This window comes from Hippocampus zosterae, chromosome 12, assembly GCF_025434085.1.
Source record: "Hippocampus zosterae strain Florida chromosome 12, ASM2543408v3, whole genome shotgun sequence".
NCBI classification, from domain to species: Eukaryota; Metazoa; Chordata; class Actinopteri; order Syngnathiformes; family Syngnathidae; genus Hippocampus; species Hippocampus zosterae.
Window position 1 is genome coordinate 6,922,218 of NC_067462.1, and position 16,457 is coordinate 6,938,674.

At 48.8% G+C, this 16,457-nt stretch overlaps 1 protein-coding gene across 1 annotated transcript in view; it reads left to right on the forward strand.

Moving 5' to 3' along the window:
- The window catches only part of si:dkey-100n23.5 (cyclic AMP receptor 1), a 70,940-nt gene extending 55,659 nt beyond the window's left edge, over positions 1-15,281 (forward strand). Inside the window, 2 exon segments of the mRNA XM_052083097.1 lie at positions 6,536-6,683; positions 14,597-15,281. Coding sequence (XP_051939057.1) covers positions 6,536-6,683; positions 14,597-14,767 — 319 coding nt within the window. The 3' untranslated portion in view covers positions 14,768-15,281.
- The last annotated feature ends 1,176 nt before the right edge of the window (positions 15,282-16,457 follow it).

Consider the following 16,457-nt stretch of genomic DNA (forward strand, 5'->3'; position numbering starts at 1 on the left):
GAGTCAGCCGAGGAGAAGAGGAAGTGCAATCAGGGTCAGGATGACTGTTTTGGCCGCCTTCACCTCTCCGGAAGGAGGCACTCAGGCGAGCGGCCTCTTGTCGGCGGCTCAGCGGATGTTTGACGCCGCAGACACGTTGTCCCGTTTCAGCTCGCCACGGTCCGATTTGTAACGCTAAACCCTCATCTTGACTGATCTGTGTCGAGCAAAGCGGGGGAATGGCAAGAGCCGCGTCAGACCAAACCACTTAAGCCACTCGAATGTTTTGGATTCTCCCTTTTACGTAATGATGGATCGCAGCTGACGGCTTTTTTTTTTGTTTTCCAGTCTTTCATAAACCATAGCCCATGGAAAAGTATCCAAAAAAACATTTTTGGAGTGGTTATTCCGTGAGGTTGATTGTTGTTTTTTTGCTCCCTTTTGTGTACATGGAGCACATACGAAATTGCGTTTCATCACTTTCGCCAATTCGCTGTCAACAGTGTTACAGGATTTTTTTTTGGGGGGGGGGGGGGGGGTCAGGGGGGTACCGCCACCAACTTTTGAAAAAAAAATGGCGTCAGAAGGGGAGTGTCTTGGTTGTGATGCATTCGGCAGCTTTCATTTGACGAAAACTGTGCCCTGCTTCGTCAAAATAGGGCTTGAGAAGCAGCCGGAAAGCGATGATCAAAAAGCTGCTCGATTTTGCGAGGAATCTGACAGGCAGCTAAGACACGACGGACATGATCGATGAAACGCTTCTTGAATACGTGACTTCGTTTGAGGGTACGACGCCATGGAAATTGGGCTGGCAAAGCGGGAACGCCTCAGTCATCGGCAAAAACGTTTGCTCTTAACTGAACGCCCAATTGCCCCAGCTTCAAATTCCGTTTGGATACTCGTCCAAAGCTGGCCGCCATTCATTCGTGGAAACGCGGGTTCAAATGAATCCGACTGGAGCAAAAGGAGCGATTGTCGCCTGCGCCAAGCGATGACTTGAGCGATGGCGAGACGGATATTGTGTGAGAAGCGGAGAAGCGGCGGCCCTGTGGTGGGAGGGCGGGGGGAGGGGGGGGGGTTGTTGCACGGAATCTGATGGGCAGGCGAGGGGCTGACATGACCAATGAAGCGCTTCTTCAATAAGCGAGCGAGAGTGGCCTTCGTGACGCTGTCGATTTGACTTCCCGCGAGCCGGCATGCGCTTAAAAGGCGGCGAGCGCTGTCGGGCGACGGATCGACCTCCGGCATGTGCGTTGCCGTCCCCGTTGTCCGACATCCACATTCAGATTTACTTTGCTCTGAAGAATCGGGAGTGAGTTGCCTTCGTCGTAAGCCGTACGTCGGGGGTGTCAAACTCATTTTAGTCGCGGGACAATTTGACAACTTCCCTCGGAGGGCCGTTATGAAACCACAAAAAAAAAAAAACGACTCGTACACAACACAATAATGGATGACTATTTTGAAATCAGTCAATTCTAATCGTTTGTTCAATTATTGTTCAAGTGAGTGTGAACCGGGTCACAAAATTCTTGCAAAATCTCAACATTATTTATTACACGTGACAATTTGACATGTCGGTACAGATTTTAGCAAGATGACACACATGATTTGCTTTTCGCGGGCCATATAAAATGACCTGGCGGGCCAGATCTGGCCCCCGGACCTCGAGTTTGATACATGCCATACGTTAGCATTCTTTTCCAGACAATTCTCCGTCGACCAATAATTAAAACTGGTAAAAATACAGTATGTTCGTTGATTTTTTTTTGTTTTCGATACCCTTTTCCAATGATCTGGGTCAGCGTGATTGTCCTACGGATCGTTTTTTTCGGCGACTCTTGCAGGCGTTTTCACGGAATCCGGCGATCGGGCTCGAGACTGACGTGATCAATGAAGCGCCGCTTCAAGAGCCTTCGAGGCGCCGTTAATTTGACTTCCCGTACACCGGCGTGCGATTAAAAGCCTGCGATGGCTCCCGGGCGAGCGACCTCCGGCGCGTGCGACGCCGTCCTCGTTGTCCGACACCTGCCAGCCGAGCGTGAGGCACGCTCGACTGCTCGCTCGCGCGCGCACGCACGCACGCGCACTCTGACACACATTTCGGCACACATCAGCCTCGCTTGGCATCGCCCGCAGACACGCTTCCCACCACTGCCTCTCTCATTCATCTTTCATTAGCGCGGCGCTCGCGGGAGAAAGCGGCGCGCTCGCTCGCTCGCTCGCGCTCGCACACAAACACACGCGCCTCCCCTCTCCCTCTATCGCGTTTCGCCCGTAATCTCCCGGTTTGTCTCGCTCGTGTCTCGCAATCTGTCTTTTTTGATAGCGCTCCTCCCTGGCTGCCTCCTTCTTCTTCTTGTCGCCTCAGCCCCGCTCCGTGCTTTCACCTCCCCCAGGGGCCGCTCAGCGCCATCTCTCTCTCTCTCTCTCTCTCGAGGGCCCCCCCCCTTCCCCTTTCGCAGCCCTGCTCTTGCACATTCTCACCTCTCTTGTGTTCTTTCTTCCTCTTCCACCACCTCACCCCCCGCCCCCTTCTTCCTGTGCAGCACCGTTTCTCTGACACTCGTCTCCACAACCCACCGCCGCCGCCGCCCGCCCCCGTCTCGCTCTCTCTCCCTCGATCTCGCTCGCCCGCTCTTTCTTCCTTTCATTTCGCTCTCCCTCGATGGAGGGGAAAGGCTCTTTGCCTCTAATTGCGGCTGTTCCGTTGCCATGGTGCATGTTGCTTGGCGCTGCGCTCGTTGGTGTGTGCACGCGCGTGTTCCGGTGTGTGCGTGATAGCGTGTGTGTGTGTGTGTGTGTGTGTGGCAGGCAGATGATTGCTTGCTGCCAGCTCTCGTTTCCCGGACGCCGATCGCGTTTCTTTGCGGCAGCAGGAGGGGGGAAAAATGAGATGCCAGAAATAGCCGCTTCACACACGCTTCACACACACACACACACGCCGCTTTGCTCTGAGCGCTTGGCCGTCCAGAGAAGCGCACACACAAATGCACATTCACGCCTTTTCCTCTCCACCTGACATCCTCGCCGCGCGTGACCCTCCCCGTGCGCACGCGCGCGTTCGTCCCGCAGAGGTTGTGCGGGGACCGCTGATTTATTTCATCTTTAATGGGAAGTGAAAATGAATGTGAGCAGCAGCTGCGCCGCTCCTCTTGAGATACGGCGGTTAAGGCTAACCCAGAAAACACGCGGCGCCGCCGCTCCGCTCGCAGCCAGCCCGCCGCCGCCGCTTTCATTAGCCGGCGCGTTAAGACCCTTAAGACTTGACACGGCCGCCCTCGGGTTGGCAGGTCAGATGCGGCTGGCTAAGGCCGATTTTCAACCTGTTGCCGACCCCGCGCCGGGTGGGAGGTGTTCTCTCTTCTCCCCCCCGTCACAACTTTTTCCAAAGGTATTTTGGTAGGTAAGTGGCGACAGATTAATAGAAAATAAACCTTCCAACCTTCTGCCGCAAAAGAGGATAAGAGGGGGATTATAAGAAGATTTGCGAAGAAATCTACATAATCATCTTCTGCGCTTGTTCACCTGCAGTTCTGTCTCGAGTTTTTTTTTTTTTTTTTGGCGGTTTCAGTCACAAAAAAGGGGAAACACAACAAAGAACAAACACCGCTAACTTGGAATAGAAGATGCGGCGAACGTCGACGTGTATTCTCGGTTGACGATTCTTTCATTCGGCGGTTCATTTCGCAGCATTTGGCGCAAACGGAGGACGGACGCCCTTCAAATGTCAGCTGCACGCGGTGCCGCTTACGCTTTCTTGTGACTATTTCTTGATCGCGGCCCTTTTTGGTCAGCACGGATTCCGCGCTTCCTTGTGTGAAACTAAACCAAATCTAAACATGTCTCATCTCTTGATGGTGCAACATCCTCTTGAAGAAATGACAAGAACTCCTCATTGTCCTCCATTGTTTGTTTGACGCCTTCTAACGACAGATAGGTTCAATGCAGCATCATTTTTTTTTTTTTTTTTGCAGTTTGGCCCCCAGTGAGGCAAATCACCGCTGAGGGCTCCATAGTCAAGCAGATTTGTCATTATAATATGTGAGGCCACGCGGCTGGAAATGAGGAAAGCTGCGTTTTCTCCCTGCAGCCTTCCTTTGCGGTCTCCTCTTTGAATGCAATCAGTCTGACTTGGTCGCGTTTGTCGTTCAGACGAGTGTGTTTTGAGTTTCAAAGGAGGTCCAACCAAATCCTTTTGTTTCTCCTCCTTCATCTATCAAGAAGGTACATTTCTGTGTCTGCGTCAATCCATAAGCGGATTGTTTTGATCTTGGCAGAGATCTGCGCGAGTTCAAGTTCAATATCCCGACATTTTCTGTACACGTGAGCCGATTTGGGGCGAGAGAAGAAGTACACCCTAGACTGGTCGCCAGTCATTCCTAAGACGCGTCCCGACGACTAGACCACCATTCCCAACTGTTTTTGGAATGTGGAAGGAAACTGGAGTTAGCCCACTTCTGTAACTTGACCCGTTAAGATGTTTTGGTTTTAAATAGCTTTTCATTTCAAGAAATACAACCTACTAAAGCTGTCAGTTCAACAAGTGACTATTTTCAGTTCTTTACCACCTATCGAGTGTCTTGGAAACACTGCCGTGCATAATTATTCGGAACAGTACCTTTGAAGTACTTTATTGAAAAAATATTGGGATATTTAAAAACAGATGGACGATAATAATTTGCAGCACGGTGTAAATATTCTATGCCTGCTGTTTTTTTTTCGTATGTCCCAAAATTGTTGACAGTGTGTTTAGAAAAAATATGCTTAACCCTTTCATGCACCTCTTAGCCCAGTGGTGTCAATTTCATCAATGTTGTGGGCCACATTTGAGTTACCGTTTACCTTGGAGGGTTATGACTGAAACCATATAAAGAAGTAAGAATCACGGTTTATTCACCTATTGTTTAAGGGACTGTAATGCGGTTGTTTGGTAACAGGAAAATGCTTACAGTATCACTCTTTATTAGAAATGAGAATTTGAAATGTTGGTACAGATTTTTAGCAAGCATCGTGAAAGTTGACTTTTTTTATTTGCTTTCGCGGGCCACATAAAATTATGCGGCGGGCCAGATCTGGCCCCCGGGCCTTGGGTTTGACACCTGTGCTGTAACCTAATAACATGATGAGTTGTCCACTGTCGTGACCGCTGACCCTGAAAGGGTTAAATATTGATAAATGTGTTTAAAGTTTCTCGGAATGTCAATACCCCCCGTCCCAATTTTTTTTTTTTTAAATGCAGCGTATTTTGGACGATAAATGAGAGTTCACTGTACTTTGGCTCCCGATTACAAGCGGAATGCAAATAAATCCGGAAAAAAAGCGTCATTGATGAAGAGTCGCCGCTGCGTCTCGTAATAGAACATCTGTTGTTGTTCCACGGATGACCAAGCTGGTGTATCCATCCCAGGCGGCGCATACGAGTAGCACGGGGATGACTTTCCGACCGCCGAGGTCAACCGCGACGGCCACTTATTTTCGCCCCGCTCGCACCCGAAATCAGCGTGAGTGCCGTACACATCGATTCCCCCTGCTAATAGATCAATAAAAAAAACATTAGGGACACACTAAACCTGCGAGGAGGACTGATACGGGGTTAATTCAGGGTCAATTGCTGGCCGGCATCCTTCGACTTTGTTCCCGATGAGGCAAAGTAACCTTGAGCAGCTTGAAACAGACAAACTGACCATATAAGCGAGGCGATGGGGGGCTGGGGGGGAGGGGATGTGTGACGCTGAGGATTTGGGCGAGCTGGAAACGGCGGCTCGGGAGGAGGAACGCAGCGCTCCGCCACTTTTCCGCCTCTCGGCTTCTCGCCGCCCTTGTAAAGTGCTGCGTGCTGTCGAAGCGGCAGCCAAGAATGTGTCAGCCCAGACGTCTCGCGCTGCCTAATGGGCTCTTAAACGCTGATATAAAGCTCGACTCGCTCCTTTTCGCCCTCCCCTCGTTTTCTTCCGCCTCGCCACCCCTCCCCCCCCCCTTTTTTTTTTTTTTGCCGCCCGGGACGCTCGCTCTCATTACCTCTCGTTTTCACCCTTCCTTCTCGCTCTGTCACTCACTTGTCATCTTCCTCGCGCATCCTTCCGGTTGATCTGCCAACCTCACGCTCGCTGCCTTTTCCCGTCCTTTCTTTATCCTGCTTCCGTCTTCATGAGCTCCATCCTTATCTTAACATTTCAGGATGGACGGTTGGAAAAGACAAAAATAAACAGACGCTAATGTCAACCCACCCTTATCTGGGCCTTAGCGTCGGACGCTTCAACGTTGTACTCCACTGCGTTCTTGCGTTTTGTTTTTGTTTTTCCTGCTGAAGTATCTATTGGCATATTTTAATCGGGTATTGCATGAAACTATTATAAATAGTCTCATGCGTTAACTCTCCTATTCTCGTTCGGCGATACACGTCTAGAAATGACATTCAACCGCACACGCTAATGTTAGCTAACGCTATTGCTGTGCTATTTTTCAGTTTCCAAAACAGAGTTTGACGAACCTGCATCGAAACTATGATCCTACCACTTGATTCAAAGCGAACCGTTGTCCCGCTCTGTTCCGCCAGGCTCCATAATGCCCTGTACCCACTGGAGCCGTCGTTCTCCCTCACGCTGTTGCACGTGTTTTCTGCTCCGCTGCACGGCTTGGCCAACGCTTTCGTCTTCGGTCTGGATCGGAATTGGTGGAGCCTACTGAGCCCCACCAGCATGCAGGTATGTGTCAATCTCGGGCTGTGAACGATGAGGTGTGTCTTTTGTTTTTGTTCTTTTGGCTTGGTTGTACAGTCGTGGATGCCTTAGGACTCCGTTTTCGGGGACATTTTGTTTTGATGCGCAGAACGAAACGCATCACGACAAAACTATCCGAGAAAAACTAACCCTGTTCCTATGGTGTTGCTATCGGCACACAATGAGGTACTACCATGTACGCAACTGTCCAAACCAATTTATTGAGCGCCATTCATAACGCGTGAATCCCCGGTATTGTCCTCCACTTTCATCGCTGTCCATCTAAATAACCAACTAAAATTAATTTTCCTTTGTATTTACAACACGCCGTGTAATTCTGCTTCAACGATAAACATAGATACGCGTGATGTCTTTTTCCGGTATTCAATTGCTGTTCTTTGTGTTGTGTTTGCAAATGTACGTAATTTGACGTACCGGCTTTATTTCAACTTTTATTTCACTCTCACACAGTAGCTTGTTCTTTTCGTATCGGATTCGCTGGTAAAGTATCTCTACTTCCCACTCCGATACAGCTGTTGTCCTGTCATTGGTCCGGCAGATTTGTAGCTTGCCCGTCTGGACGAGACAAAAATAAACGCGCAAGCTAGGTCAGTGATGAGTCACTCTTACACACCAGACATCCAAGTGGGTTCAATTTCGACGATGTGAATGTGACTGTAAATTGTTTGCTATCTTTGTGTGCTCGACGATTGACTGGCGACAAGTCCAGTCGAGCAGTTTAGAAAATGGATGGATGGATGGAAACGTGCGTTAACATTAGCTTAGCCTGTCGCTGTTGACACTCGCTGCAGTCTCCACTTTGCTAGTTTTTTTTCTTTTAAGAAAACGTTTTGGGGGGGTTACGAAAATTAGCTCTTTTTGACTTTTAATCGTTAGATTTTGTCCAAAAAACGTTTCAGATTTTTTTTTTTTTTTTGCTGAAAAATACTAGTCGCCATCGGAAATTCAAGTATTTATTTTTTTCTTCATTAAACATTGCACGACAACAGATTTTCTGGTTGAAAGTTGGGTCTTCGCTTTGCTCTCCATTTGGATAAAATCCAGGAGACCCTCATTGTCCCTCCCTGTGGCTGGTTCTGATTAACGCGTTCAACGTGGCCGAGTTTACGAGTTTCGCAGCGCTACCAAAGAGGTACTATTCCAGTTGTAGTTCGCCATGGCAACTACAGAAAAGTACACAATCGACTCGGTTGGAGATTGTCACTCTGAAGTTTGTGCACACAAAAAAACAAAAAACAAATCCCTGGCCTCACTTTTCCCTATTTTTCGGCGAGCGTGTGATGTCGGAGAATGTCTGCGCATTTGAGACGTCGTCGGCTGCACTTCAATAAACGCCGCGATCAATACTGCTCCCCACAGATTTGTCTCAATCTAGCAACATTGACAGTATTTTCGGATATGAGCCGGCGCTAATATCGAACCACGAGAAGCGGAGGGGATAAAGTAGTCGCTTGTCTTCGTGGCGAGCGCACACAAACGCGCTCGCGCGCACACGCATTGTCACCCAGTCGGTATCGCCAGCCTGGCTGATAAGCGGCCATGAGTGCAAACTGGAAGAGAGGAATGCGCGGTATGACCTTCAACGCAAATGTCAATGTTTCGGCGTGGCGAGCGGGGGCGCGAGGGAAAGAAGACAACACAAGTGAAATGGAATCGCGGCGCCTCCGTAAATCACGGCGAAAATGATGTTTGTGTCGGGGAACGAGGGTACGGAAATCGGCGACGGCGCGCCCGCCCGCACGCACACACGCGCCACTGCCAGTCAGACAGGCTCCGTGTGCGTTCGTGACTAACAGCCGGTTGTTATTCATCTTGGCATGCGACTCCCAGCAGCCCCCCTCACATCAGGTGCGAGATTGGCGGCGGCGAGGGGGAGCCGCGGGGGGATTGGGGGGGGTGCGACAGGGAGGTGGTGATGGCGGGGGTGGGCGCTTGTGAGAGCGTCAAAACATTCCTTCCTCGGCGCAACGAATCTGCGCTTTCATCAGACGCCTCATCGGCAGCTCAACCTCCCCAGCCCCCAACACACACACACACACACACGCACATGCACACACGCACACACACACACACACACATCCGCGCGCACACGCATAGCAGCCGCTGGCTCTCTCGCGAGCTCTTTTTCAGCCTTCCTCGCTTTTGCGCTGCCGCCTCTAATCAGCCTTCGCGCGCCTTTCCAGGCAGCTTCCCATTCTTTCAAACGGGCTAACTGCAAACATTCCACCTCGACTTGATTTTCTGTTCGCCATTTTAGCTACTTTTGATATCTTCGCTTTGCTTTTACGTGTCTTTAACTCTCCTGTTTGGAAAAATTGTACTTTTGAAGCGCGTTGCGTTACCTTCCCCTCCCCCCCTACCAACACAATCCATATTTCGATGGATTGTAATTGTTTTCCTACATATTACAGCATCGATAGCCCAACACTTGATATCAATATGGTCACGTACAGATCGGCTAGTAGTGACCTTATCTTTTACGTATCGGGTGGTTCCAGAAGCTGCCGATACCAGCCACCGATACTCCACGCAAAGAAAGTCGGACATTGAGTAAGTCCTCCTCTGAGGTATTTGGCGCTATACTGCAGTAGGTTGACGACTTCGGCAAATATCATGCCTGTCAGAAAGAAAGGTTTTGTTCACCGTGTTTTGTTTATGGTCTTATGTGAAATGTGATCAATCGAAAGTACAAACGGTATCGGAGTGATGAATATTCAAAGAACAAATAATAGCGGTATCAAACATCCTGAATGAAACCCAAGTACAGGTGTGTTCCTCGACTTTTTACACTTTGTATTTTGGCCCCATTCATGTTTAATGACAACCGTTTTTTGATCCTTTTTTTTCCCAAATTTCAGTCATCCAACCAGGCAAAAGTAGTTCTGTTGTCACTTCCCGAGGGCGATATCGCCTAACGTAGCAACCCCTGAGTTTGATGAATTGTTGTACACACACACACACACACACACACACACACACACACACACACACACACACACACACACACACACATTTTTGGGGGGGTTAGTTCCCCTTGAGCTCATAAGACCTTGCTGAAGGGCAGCATCCCAAGTTCAGACAGACCCATAATTTGGCTTTCTTGACAACTGCCTACCATACAGAATAATGTGTGTGGAAACAAGGCCTCCGTGGTAAAACTTGTTCCAAAAGTGATTCTCCTTGGTGGAGGCGAACTCATTGACTTGACAAACCCCCACCGCATTTCTCTGTCGGGTTCAAATCAGTGCAGATTTCAAACGTTGCATATGTGGTAAGCCGTCGGTGTAATTATGACGAGGGAAAGTATGCAAATGAAGAATATTTCTCTGGGGGAGGAGGGGCTTTTGATCAAAAAGCAGATTGTACAACCACCACCTCCGCTCACGACGCCATTTGGCCGCGGGGCGCTTCGTCTTTGTTTTTTGTCCACGCCAAACGACGACTCGAGTGCCTTTCATTTATGAGCAGCGTGGGTGCAAATGCGAGCCCCCGTTGCAAGAACCTTTCGGGTCATTTCACGGCTGACTAACGCCATTGCGAAACACTCGGGGGTTCACCGTCAGCCGCAAGCCGTCTTCTTGGCCCCTGTCGTCGCCTTCCAGATGTAGGCCACGTGCTTGCGGTTGTTCGGACCAGCACGATTCTTGGAAGGGGGAAAAAATGGCTTCTCTATTGTCTGCGCTCGCAAAGCACCAAAATCTCAAAAAATAGTTGCCGATGTGCACACGATCAGAGGGATTAATTTTAATTAGGCGCTTATCTGATGATCTAAATGTCAGCCAACCAATGCGTGACTGTAATGTGTCAAAACAAAAACCTGGACTGAACTGGGACCTTTGCTGCGCTTTGTATTGACTGTTTATTTCTCACTACAGCACGCTTACAGAACACTTTTTTTGTTTTGTTTTTTTAGGTAATGCTACATTTATTCCTCTTCAGTTTATACAGTGAAGTGCAGCCGGCTAGAGTTCCCACAAAGAACAAACTCGCTAAGCTACAGGAAGTATAACCGCCTAGCGCTGGAGCCACACGTCGACTCCATCCGCAAATACTTGCTCAGGGCGGCTCAGCCTCCGGCTAGCGGACGATTGGCCTGGCGATAACGCTTTTGGCAGTACGTCAAACTCGTTCGAAAAGGCCATTGTGTGAATGTGGATAGCGTGATGCAACATGGGAAAAAAAAAATCAAATAAAAACCTAGCACAGCGCATATGCAACTTCCAGTGGCATTTAAACATCGTCTCCGGGGCTCTTCAGACGGAGCCGAAGCAATAATAAATGCCATTGGTGTTTTTATTGTGTAATAATTCAACGGCTACTTCTTTAGTGAGGCTTTGTGAAAAGTCTTTGGGTAGCCCACCGTATGATGTAGATCAGGGTGCGCACACTTTTTCAGCATGCGAGCTACTTATAAAATAGCCAAGCCCAAATGATCCGCCTGGTTTATTTCTGTATTTTAAAATATACTTAGAACGCTTTTTAAGTCTATTATTGGCGCATCTTGCATAACTGCATCAACCCATATATATTCGCGGTGAGTCATGCGTATGACCGGCTGCCCCGGATGTCAATCAAGTGCCAAATTTTAAAACGGAAGCGGGGCGGCTCGGCGGTCCAGCGGTTAGCGCGTCGACCTCACAGTGCAGAGGTCGTGGGCTCGATCCCGGCTGCTGTTTGGAGTTTGCGTCTTCTCCCCGTGCCTGCGTGGGTTTTCTTCGGGTATTCCGGTTTCCTCCCACATTCCAAAAACACGCATGGCAGGCTGATTGATGATGATTCATTCTAAATTGTCTCTAGGCGTGAGTGTGAGCGCGGATGGTCGTTCAGGGTGTCCCCCGCCTACTGCCCGAAGACAGCTGGGATAGGCTCCAGCACACCCCCCGCAACCCTTGTGAGGATAAAAGCAGATCGGAAAATGGATGGATGGGTGTGTTTTACAATAATACGTAACCATATTTATCATTTCAAATTTACGCTCACAATCTACTGATGTAGATACACTGTTATGTAGTGCACTCTGTTTACCATTTTAATCGCTTTTGCGTTTTCATCCGTTGGACGTTGATGGACTGGCGGACCGGTGAAATTTAACGAAGGAAGCGACGACGCAAGCGAGATTAAAATCAAGATGACGCAGAGACTGACGATTAGAGTTTCGTTCGGCTTGAAATAAGGATGGACTGACGACGGCGGATGGGCGCCCAGACTACCGTTGAATGATTGACTGGCAAAATGTACTGACACGCCCAAGGTGCGGTTCACCTCATTGAGGCTTTTGTAAGGCTCCTGTTGTTTCGTTTCTATTGTTGAAACGGATTCATTTTTTTACAGCTTTATGGGATGGATTCTGAGTGACTTTTAGGGTTGGGGTGGGGGGGGTGTTGCGGTACATGAAATATATCGGCTTCCAACCGTTTTGAGAATAGTCAAAGCCTCAAACAGGCAATTTCTTTGGTGGAACACTAACAAGGAGCCATTTCAAGCGGGCTTGGCACCGCTTGCTGAGGCGCTAATAATAGGACAGCATTCCAGGAGTCCCCTGAATAAGATGAAAGAACAAAACAGAACGTCACGTCTCAAACAGTCGTCCCACAGTGAGTAACGAGAATAGCATGGAGCCGAGACCAAAATGTTAGTAATGGGGAATTTTTAAAAAAATGGGGAGAACTCTTAATTGTTCGTTACCATCCGTTGTTGGCATGAACCTACGGTCCAATTTGGAAGCGGACTGGGGTGGAATGTTGGAATGTCATATGGGCTCGAAAAATTGGTGGGAGTTTACAGTCTGTCACTTCAACCGGATCAGCGATAAATCTGAATTTGTATATATCTTTTACTGACAAAACTCACCACTAAACAAACTGCAAATGTCGGTCAAAACAAAAACTCTCTTAACACTATAAAACATATGTGTATGGAAATAGAGATAAATTGCTTTGAAAAAAAAATGTGTGTGTGTGTACATCTATATATATCCATCCATCCATCCATCCATTTTCCAAACCGCTTGATCCTCACTAGGGTCGCGGGGGGTGCTGGAGCCTATCCCAGCCGTCTTCGGGCAGTAGGCGGAGGACACCCTGAATCAGTTGCCAGCCAATCGCAGGGCACACACAGACGAACAACCATCCACGCTCACACCCACAACTACGGACAATTTAGAGCGTCCAATCAGCCTGCCATGCATGTTTTTGGAATGTGGGAGGAAACCGGAGCACCCGGAGAAAACCCACGCAGGCCCGGGGACATCATGCAAGCTCCACACAAGGAGGCCGGAATCGAACCCGGTACCTCTGCACTGTGAAGCCGACGTGCCAACCACTGGATACCGGGCCACCCTTAGCTTCCCTTTAGCGGACTCTTTGCAAATTGGAGCCATTAAGGAAAGCGCCTGACTCAAACTTTCTGGAAAGCTATAGGGTGATGTCCTCTTTTTAAACGCGCAGCAAAGCAAGCAAGTACACACACACACACACGATGAAATAGTATTTCACAAGATTCTCCAAGGTCATATCATTGGCTGCAAAGCTAGACCTGTTCAAAAGCTACTGGGGCTATTGTCTGGAAGCCCCTATTGTCGAGAACTGAGGAAATCGTGGGCAACAAATAGATGGCAGAGCATAAACACGGATGCAAGTCAATAGTTTACCGGTACGCTAGCTGGAACAATAGCCGGAGAACGCTTCACATGCCGCACTTGTTTTTGTTCGAGAGATGCGGTCCTCAATAGGTCCTGCCATTTTTGGTTCGCATTTTTTTGGTAACTCTTGAATGGCCTCGTGTGAACAGTCGGGGTGATTATTGTTGCTCTCCGTTTTCCGATCCGGGCGGGTGGGAATTTATTTTTAGAGAGGCGTTTAGTGGGTGACACACCCAGCGACTAACTGTTGCATGGCGTCAACAGTATCTGTGGGTCTTGTGTGTCCAATGAAATGGCTCTTGCGAGGCTTTTTGCTGCCGATGGAAAATCAAAAAGAAATCCACGACAGCGGTTTGAAAGAAAGTTGGATTGTTTCGGATGAATGTACAATTTCAGTTTCGCTCCCGTGTGTGCGTGTGCGTGTCCGTCTGTCTGTGTTTATCGAAGGCCGGCAATGGCTGCGAGAAACATTCAAGTGGGTCCTTCCAAACCGTTCGCCATCAAGAGCCCTTTTCGCGCTGCATTCGAAGGATGCGTTCGCACGGCAGTTGCAGCTCGCTCTCTTAAGATAATGAAATGTGTGGTGACACCAATGCGTCAGTGACAATATGCTTTCCGCAAAAAGGCGCGCCCAATGTCACACTCTGTGGCCGCTGGCGTCATTACACCTCAAATGCCATCAAATTCTTGGTTTGACTTCAAACCTGCCATGACGGATCGCTTACCTTACGAGGTCAGCGAAGTCAGGAAAATCAGTCACTTTTGGGCCTGATTTACAGAAATCGCAAATGGCGAATTTGAGATTTACTTGAAGTTTACAAATGGACAAAAACGAGATTTCTCACTACAAATAGATGACGAAGCCGATCGACTATCCACGTGCAATCCGCGGATTGAGTCTGTCAAACGAGCAAAATTGCCACAGACCAAACACGATGGCCCAAGTTTGCCTCTTTCGATTGTCTCTTGAGCGACGTCGTTTTGGACATTCGGAATGTTGACTTGAAGAAAGTCACAAGAAGGAGTCATGCTATCGGGGCTCTGTTTGTCGCTGTGCCTTAACTCTGCGCTATTAGACTCCAGAGTCTCCTCTTTGCTGCAGAAAACGGAGCTTTTCTCGCTGCCCTTAGTTTCCGCGTAGATCAACCCCAAGCTGGCAAAAAGCACCGTCAGACATGAAGATATCAAGCCCCCGCCGCGGTCTCCGGTGATTGTGAACTTTGTGTGTGTGTCGCAGCTCGCTCTGCAGTCGCGGCTGTGTGACAAGACGCGGATCGGCGAGTACCACGCCGGCGCGGTGCGTTACACCCAAGCCGACTTGGCTGACCTGAGCGATGACGAGGACGACGGGGATGCCGACACACTCTTCTACGCGCCAAACATGACCCTGAAAGACTGGGGGCCCTGAGGGAGACAAAGGCGACGAGGATCGGCGGAAGGAGGAGGAGGAGGAGGAGGAGGGCGGCTTCCTGACAAAGAGAAATGCGGTGGATTAGAAAGCGAGAGGGAGGCAAAGAAGGTAGGCAGAGAGTGGAAGGCGAGATTGGGGTGGGGGGGTGGGGGGGGGAGTCAGGCAGATAGAAGCCGGAGATGAGCTGTCAGATTCCATTATTAATCCCCATCCTTTACTATTTAATATCCTAAAGACGCGCACACACATACTGAGCAGGGCCGCCTGCAATACCACAACCTCGGGACCAAAAAAAAGAAAAAGAAAAAAAAAAAAGCTCCTTGCGGTGTTAAAAAGGCTTCTGCCGCATCCCCGAGGTTTTAAAACATTCCTCTTCACTACCCCTAGGTTTCCCTCAAGCCGCACTTTTGGCACACCACCAAGATGGAGGAGCAGGAGGAAGAAAAAAAAAAAAACAATAAAAGGCAATCATAACAAGGGGCAATTACCTTCTCACCTCTCTGCAGGAGAAGAGGTGGAAAAGCAGGCTTTTTAAAACGTTGACGCGTGCCGCTCGCTGGCGCACGCACGCATTCCGGAGGGCGACGACTTCCTCGCTTATTTATACGTGAGCCTGGCGCACAGCAGGAAATAAGCATTTACGTCTCCTGCCTCGGACAGTATTTATTTCTGCTTCCCCCTGCCCCCCCCCGCTTCCAAAAACGCTCAAAAAATAAACCCGGGAATGCTCTGACCTCTGCTTTAGTGTGAATAAACAGCACCTTTGCTGGTTTCCGTCAAGTAGCGCATTCAATTTTCTCAAGCAGGTTACACGGGTGACTGATTTCGAACATTCTTCGTCTTTGCTATTTTGTGTGCGCTTCCTTCCTTTTACTCACATCTTTCACTTTGAGATCTAATCGAGTAGGTTCCTCGCCCTGATTTCGTAGCATCTTATTTTTCATCGAGTTAACAGGCCCCACAAAAGAGGTAGAAAAGAAATCGTCCAGTTTGTCGCAGTACCTGGACTGACCAGGAGAGGCAGCATGTTGCCACGGCGCATTCACACCGAGGAGGGAAAAAAAAAATACAAAGAAGACGAAAAACTAAACGTATTCGAGGAAGTAATAGGCTCACCGTTTAATCAGCTGTAAACGTGGTTGAATGATTTGGATATGCAAATATTTTTTAACACTTTTGTCGGCCTCAACTGTTTTCCGAGTAGATCCTTGACACACCGCAATGTGACCTTTGGTAAATTTGAGTGCAAAAAGGAGGGAATTGTTCAAATCGGTGTGTGTGTGTGTGTACCCATTACTTTATCACCGGACCTTACCAACGGCCGACGTTTCTACGAAGCTTATAATGTCGGAGAACCCAGGCATTGACACAGTACGTTGACATCAGCAGAATTCAAAGGTTAATGGCTAATTTGGCCTCCATTCAGAGTCTGCTCGGCAAAATTTCGACCTTTATCGACGATGATTGATCGAAAACATACCAGTCATTATCCGAGGTGTCGGCACACGCGAATGAACATCTTGTCGTTCGGATACGGATGAGAGTTACGGCGTCGTAAAGTGTACACGTTTAACCTTTGTTTACTTTTACACGCAGTACGATCCGAAAATCGAGGAAAACCCATTTTGTGTTCATCGTCTATCTGCCCTGTAACTGCGAAAAATTTTGAATTCAGATCGCATTCATT